Source organism: Atractosteus spatula, chromosome 9, assembly GCF_055471065.1.
Source record: "Atractosteus spatula isolate fAtrSpa1 chromosome 9, fAtrSpa1.hap1, whole genome shotgun sequence".
NCBI lineage: Eukaryota > Metazoa > Chordata > Actinopteri > Semionotiformes > Lepisosteidae > Atractosteus > Atractosteus spatula.
The window spans coordinates 51,375,222-51,381,822 of NC_142714.1; the positions used below are offsets into that span (position 1 = coordinate 51,375,222).

General features: G+C 46.1%; 1 protein-coding gene across 4 annotated transcripts; it reads right to left on the reverse strand.

Moving 5' to 3' along the window:
• Positions 1-752: 752 nt before the first annotated feature.
• On the reverse strand, positions 753-5,994 carry pdzd11 (PDZ domain containing 11). Of its 4 annotated transcripts, none has more exons than XM_088924644.1 (6): positions 5,914-5,994; positions 3,874-4,010; positions 3,030-3,170; positions 2,810-2,908; positions 2,272-2,332; positions 753-1,329 (listed from the first exon to the last, which is right to left on the reverse strand). In XM_088924644.1, exons 2-6 carry the CDS (start codon positions 3,964-3,966, stop codon positions 1,295-1,297), a joined length of 429 nt encoding a protein of 142 aa, XP_088780770.1. In that variant the 5' UTR covers positions 3,967-4,010; positions 5,914-5,994; the 3' UTR covers positions 753-1,294. The 4 variants fall into 4 exon arrangements, with proteins under 4 accessions (XP_088780770.1, XP_088780768.1, XP_088780771.1 ...); XM_088924642.1 differs by lacking the exon at positions 5,914-5,994 and adding an exon at positions 5,543-5,602; XM_088924645.1 differs by lacking the exon at positions 5,914-5,994 and adding an exon at positions 5,543-5,585 and having other exon boundaries at positions 3,874-3,977.
• Between the last annotated feature and the right edge of the window lie 607 nt (positions 5,995-6,601).

Genomic DNA, 6,601 nt, shown 5'->3' on the forward strand with positions numbered 1-6,601 from the left:
ACAAGATTAACCAGGTTTAATAATCTGCTCCGTATTCATATCAACAGCTGATCCTGTCAGCTAGGAGGTTTTGAAGATGTGTCAAAGCGTTGGCATGTTCTGTGCTTAAAACTGCTTTCACTTCTGACATGATGTGCAATGGGCACTAGAACAACTACTCCAAAAACGCAGGGCCTCATTTTATGTAAAAAATAACCAACGTGTGACCTAGAAAGATGCATTAGCCTCATGATCTTGATCTGTCAGCGACAAGGTTATCTACAGACAGTAAAAACATGGAGATTTTTCACAACTGAATGCTATGATCGTGGCAGTTGTGCATTTCTGGAAAAGTGAGGTGGCATGTTCAGGGATGATCAGATATCTGACTTGCCAAGGCAGTTCAACATGAATCTGAAATGGGACACTTTCCTGCTTGTGCAAGCTTCCAGCCGCCCCAGCAGTGTATACCACAAGCCCAGGAACAGGCTGACCAGCGTGCTGTACTGGATGAAACAACAGACCTCTTTGACTTCATACGCACCCTTTTTTAAATATGTAAATCTTTTAAAAGATAAAAATTATATACAGATGCAGACAGGGGAGTTTGGTTGAAGGAAAAAAAAATGATATTCCAATCCATCTCATTAAGAGGTCTTACTCTGCCTCTCTCTCCCGATCACAAACACACCCCTAACTCTTCCCATATTCCTATTCCTTCACGTCTGTTGTAGACATTCATCTTGCCAAATAACAGACAAAGCCATTTCAAATTAAACCTGGAATAACATGTTTAATAAAGACTTTTCTGGATTTCATATCATCATAATACAACTTCAGTCTCAGACTGACCTGAGAACACTCTAAAATCTCCATTCTTTGCCAGTACAGTAATAATATGTACATTTTCTTAGTGCCCCTACTGACTTCAGAATCACAGCTCTAGTCAAGAGTGTGGCAGAGTGGTTAAAGCTCCAGGCCTGTTCTGGGGGGGTTGCGGGTTCAAATTCTAGGCAGGATACTACTGTTGTACCTTTGAGCAAGGCAACGCACTCAAATTGCTCCAGTTATAAACCGGCTGTATGAGTTAGTATACTTGGGATAAAAGCATCTGATTATGTTATTAATAATAAAAGACTGGTGTTGCCTCAGTGACTCTGAAACCATTTAAAGAGACCGGTTAACTACCCAGGGGGCCCTGTGCCAGGTGTGCTGACCCCTGTGCTGAAACAAAGGGAAGAACCAGCAAAACTGACACACTTCCTTTCCTCCAGATGCTCCAGTGTGTCCAACAGGTGCAGTGCAATGCTGCCACCTAGTGCACAGTCCTCTCCCTCTGTCGCTGGTAATCTGAGCAGAAAACGAGAGTAAAGGTAAAACAAGTAAATATCAGTATCTTATTAAGCTTTGGCCCTAATAATTAAAACCCTCAACACGGGACAGGAGCCATGAAGGCACTGCACAGGCTAGAAAGATATTCACTCTTCCAAATAGATAGGATACCTAGGAATGCATTCAAAAGCTCTCCTTGTTTTGCATAGTTCGTGTGATTATACTCATTCCACAAAAGATTAGGTATCTGATCAAGAACGTCTCTGCACAGAAAAAGATTAGTAGTAAAGATGATCATTTCGAGCTGGACTTCGTGCAGGGGACCTGTAGTTCACCGAAAATGAACTAGTCCAAAACCATGCTTACTCATCAATTTAAGGATTACACGACGATTGCACGAGAACCATCCTGCCTTTAATTATTCCCCCCTAACAAGAGCTCGAGGATGTGCAGAACTGGAGCATTCATCTTCACTCCCCAGTGGTGGCAGAGGATGTGAACACCACCTCCAGCCAGAAGGTCAAGCTCACACACGCCAACGCCAACAGGGCGCGGAGCCCGGCTGGGAACCACGGCAAGGTCTCGCCATCTGCTGTCTGGGGGAAGCCTGAAGGTCTTCCTCCTCTGCGTGTCTGGAGGACGGGAGAAAACCTGCTCTGCGTCCTCCTTTCACTTCTGGCCGGGCTTGTGTCATTCTGCTGGGGCTTGATAACGATGCATGCAAACCATTCTGTTCTGCCCACCTGCAGCAAGCACGCTTGAAGATCTGTTCATCAGCCAGCAGCAGAGGCTGTGAAACACTGAACATTCAGGCTGGTGAGGCCGGAGGGTTCTTTTTTTGCACAATTTTCAGAAGTGAAAAGGTTTCAAATTCAGCGTGCACTGGTGATAAACAGAAACGAAAGCAAGCAAAGCCCCTGACAGACTGGTACTGGGGAGGGGCACGAAAGCCGTACTCACTGTAGGGGAAGAAGCGCACCCTCATCAGGATCTCTCTGGCAGTTTTCAGAATCTCCACAGCCTGGGGGAGGGCAAGGGGAATAAGGGCAGAAGAAGTATGAAGAACCATAATCCTGAACACTTAAACACTGAAAGCGTTAACACAGCACAGGGCTTCACTCCTCCTGCCAGCCCAGACCCATAGCAGCGGCACGAGCCACACTACATAACTCGTAGTACTGGCAGAATGATTCTTATTGCTCAGCATGCGCCCAGGGGCACAGCTTACAGTGATGACATTATGTGCGACGCGCAAGAAAAAATCATCGTGCAAGAGGGCGATCAGCCAGCACAAAGCTGGAGGTGCAGTGCAACTTCCACACCACGCAGACTAAGGCAGTGTGAGCTCAAACACCCCGGGCAGCACGGACACTGAGCCACTCCTGTGGCTGGTGTTCACAGGGACTCGAAGTTCTTCCTGTGAGAAAGGCCTCAAGGGCTCTGAGCGGAGCACGTGCTCCAGTTGAGAAGAGCGCAGGGGCCGCGCTGGCAGGCTCACCCTCGAGTGCTCGATGTCCTGGAAGTCGACGTCATTCACACACAGCACCTGGTCCCCCTCCTGCAGCCCCGCCCTGTGGGCATCCGAGTCGGGCACCACCTGCCAGCACACAGAGAGACGGGACCTGCCCGTCAGCACGGGCGGGAACCGCCAAGGGGGAGAGGGGTCTGTCAAGCTACGACGAGGCTGCCATTCCAACAGCGCAGACCCGGGGGCCCACCTTGGAGATGAAGATGCCCAGCTGGGAGGCTTTTCCCCCGCGGATGTTGAAGCCCAGCTGCGCCCCGGGAGGCTTCTTCAGGACGATGGTCCGCGGCAGAAACTGCGACAGCTCGTTGTTGTAGTCGTGGTGGTGGATCCGCTGGGGAGGGGACAGCAGAAGGATTCTGTAGGCACTGGGCCGGCACACAGAGCAGGACCACACAGGCTTCACTGGAGCAGGGCTGGCCCCCCAGAGCTCACCCTGACCTGACCTGACCTGACAGCACCGTCTTCTGAGGGTCACGTCGCCCAGACAGTTAATTGGATCAATTAAATCAGGAATTAGCACCTGCGGGCCTGGAAAGCCACAGGGTCTTCCGAGTTCCCACGATGACCTCAGCTCTCTGAGACCTGGGCTGGCCACTCCCACACTGGATGAACTGTATTCATTTTACTGTCATATGTATTTTTTTGTAATATTGTATATTTTGTTAAGCGGGTCTACTAGCTTAAAAATAGCATGTCAAGCCAAATGCAAACTTGAATAAAAAGTAGAACAATTGGTAATAATGAAAGAGAAAGTCTGTGATATTCAGCTGAGATGCACAAGGGTGTGAATAGCTGTATAATTGCTGTCCCTGTGCTTCAAATATTCTCATGGCAGGTTTCAGACACACCCATGTAAAACTAGAACACAGGTCACAATTCTGGAAGACCACCTGAAGGCAAATGTTAAATCACAACCATTTTTAACCTCAAACCCTTAACACCTTAACCAAAAACAAGCTAAAGAAAGTCTGATGTGTAAAAGACAGACTGCTAGACACTGCAGGGGCTGTGGGACATCAAGTCCCTGAAAATACCTCCTGTGGGGGTATCCATGCTGGGGGGTTTTCATATGAAGGCAGGAAGACCACTGGGAGCTGATAGTCATCGTAGGGAATCTTCTGGTCCATGAGTGCCACACCTGTCACAAGCCACAACACCGAGGCTCTGAGGACTGTGAACAGGAGGAACCTCTTTACACTGAGGGTTGTGGGTGTCTGGAACAAGCAAACTATGTGCACAGTACTCGAAACACACTGGAACACTGCCCCTTTTAACAGTAATCAAAAGCAGCTAGACAAGGTTATAACAATCTGTGAATGATATTGTAGGAAAGCAGAAGGCCCTCAGTGCATGTTTGGTATTAATATTCGGCCAATAAAACAAACTGCTTTTAAAACAGACTGCAGACAAATAAGAACCTCCATTTAAAACAAGAGGATAAAGGATAAGATTCCCCTGTTCCAGGAACCCATGTTAATTCTACTCTTCCTCAGAACTCTGCAGCAGTTGGGCTCTGGTCTGTCTCCCAAGCCCTCTCTGTCTATACCCATATCACAGGAAACTCCTGCTCAAAATGTGTCTGCTTTCTCAGACCATTGCTATTTTTAAGCTCATCTCAAGACATTTTTGTCTTTCCATCTGCATGCTCGGTATTGTATTACATGCACAGTTTGAACTGATCAAATGTTATTGTTGTTAGCGGTGATGCCTGATTTCTATGTGTTTTTTTTATCGTAGGTTCTCTTTTAATTGTACAATGCTTTAGAACTGTTTCCATAGTTAATATCTACACAAGAGTAAATGGAAAATTACTGTTTATTACTCTCTACATTTTTCCCCGGTCTCTTTTTTGTAAAGTCGGAGATATAGTCATTTCTGATTCGTAGTCACGTAGCACACCTTCAAGAAAAACACCTCAGGCAAATTTCCTGCGGAAAAAAACGTTAAGAATGACATGATTCGACCTGCACTACCGGCTTCACTCCCTGAAATTAATTTTGAGTACCGCACTTTTAAAGAACATCCCTTAGATCAGTTGCGCAAGTCATTTAACCACGCTGCTGCAGAAATCATTCATCGCCAGTGTTCACACACCAAAAAAAAGTTTCAAAGTCGCGGAATCGGGCGAGAAATTGAAAGACACGAAGGAGAGATTCAAGGAGGGATACATGGGAGATCTTGTAGATCAAAATACTTTTCTCTGAACAGTATCATAACGAGAAGAACGCAGCTTGTATCCTTCACATGGGGGTGAGCAGACGAACATTTAGTGGCCGCACAGAAGAGGGAGTTCTGCGTGTTGACATTACATCTGAGTGAAATAAAGCATCTGTTTCGGACAGCCACCGCGAAGGGTCGGATCCGTATTAAAGAATGAGCAAGGACTAAGCCGAAACTATGAACGCATTATGTTTCCTAGTCGACAAAACCGTCTTTAACTGTAACAGATGACACCGTTTTATACACAAATAAATATCAGTTTGAAATTCCAAGAGCTATCGGGTGGTTCATGCCCACTAAAAACATCAGGCAGCGGCTGTCCCTGAACCTAAGCCTTAAATCAGCACGTCCTGTCTACCTGATTCAGGTGCTACACGCTACACTAAACCCATTCACTCCTCATCTGCGAGCAGGGAAATCAAACCGCGGCGATCTTACAGTTTGGGTTAAATAGCATTAAAGGTTTGAAAATTCCGATCTCACCAAGCGGAAGTCAAGTCGCTCCCTGCCAGCCTCAGTCCACGCCACGCCCACCCCCTCCCTCGTCAGCTGACCGGCCTCCACTGTCACATGACTGGAAGCGCCTGCCCCCCGTGTGGTCCGTCACAGCTGAGTGATTGAGAGAATATGTTGGGCATTACAGTATGGCGCAAAGCAAGAATCCCCAAGATTTTGGGGAATTATGGTCACTACATCGGAAAATATTTTGTTACTCTGGAATCAGTCCAGAAAAGAATACCCACATATATTTCTAGGCTGAAGTAATTGACCTAAACTGACATTCTGACTTTTGAACTGAACCTTTTTAGTCTTCAATACTGAGAACGATAATAAAAATAATTCTTTACACTTACAGTATATAGCGCTTTCTGGACACTCCACTCAAAGGACTCCCCTCCACCACCAATGTGCAGCCCCCACGTAAATGATGCGACAGAAGCCAGAGTGCACCAGTACACCAGCTCTCAGTGGGGAGGAGAGCAGAGTGATGAAACCAGTTCAGAGATGGGGATCATGAGGAGGCCATGACTGGTAAAGGCCAGGGGTAAGATAACTGTAAAAGGAGATTATAAACCGTCATGCGGTTAGGTCGAATATTTTATCATCGCTACCGTTCTTTCTTCAAAGTAAAAAAAAAAAGTTCACAAATCTACCACGTACCGTATTTTTATATTTATAAAAATATGCTCACATAAATATGTTTTACAGTATATTGTCTATGTTGTTTTTTTCAGTACCGTAGAACTTTCCACGTAGTCTGTGTGCAAACACTCTTGTTTTCACAGACAGCGGTTAGCCTTGTTCTGCCTGGTTATGTTATTTAGATTAACACCTCTAGAGCTGTCGTTATGAAACCAGCCTTAAAGTGTTCATTACTATCGTAAGTAACAGGTTTATTCCCTGCTGAAAAAAGAAGAGAGAAAACACAACGTTTCGGCTGTGAAGCCTTCTTCAACACACAAGAAGACTTCACAGCCGAAACGTTGTTTCCTCTCTTCTCTTTTCAGCAGGGAATAAACCTGTTAGTTGTTCCTTTGCCAG

Bases quoted from the DNA above. Each gene is read 5' to 3' on its own strand.
- pdzd11 (XM_088924644.1), bottom strand. From the start codon at position 3,966: ATGGACCAGAAGATTCCCTACGATGACTATCAGCTCCCAGTGGTCTTC. The intron at 2,333-2,809 runs GTGAGCCTGCCA...GCCCTCCCCCAG, and splicing joins AGGACATCGAGCACTCGAGG to GCTGTGGAGATTCTGAAAAC. The intron at 1,330-2,271 runs GTGAGTACGGCT...TTTTCTGCTCAG, and splicing joins GGTGCGCTTCTTCCCCTACA to ATTACCAGCGACAGAGGGAG.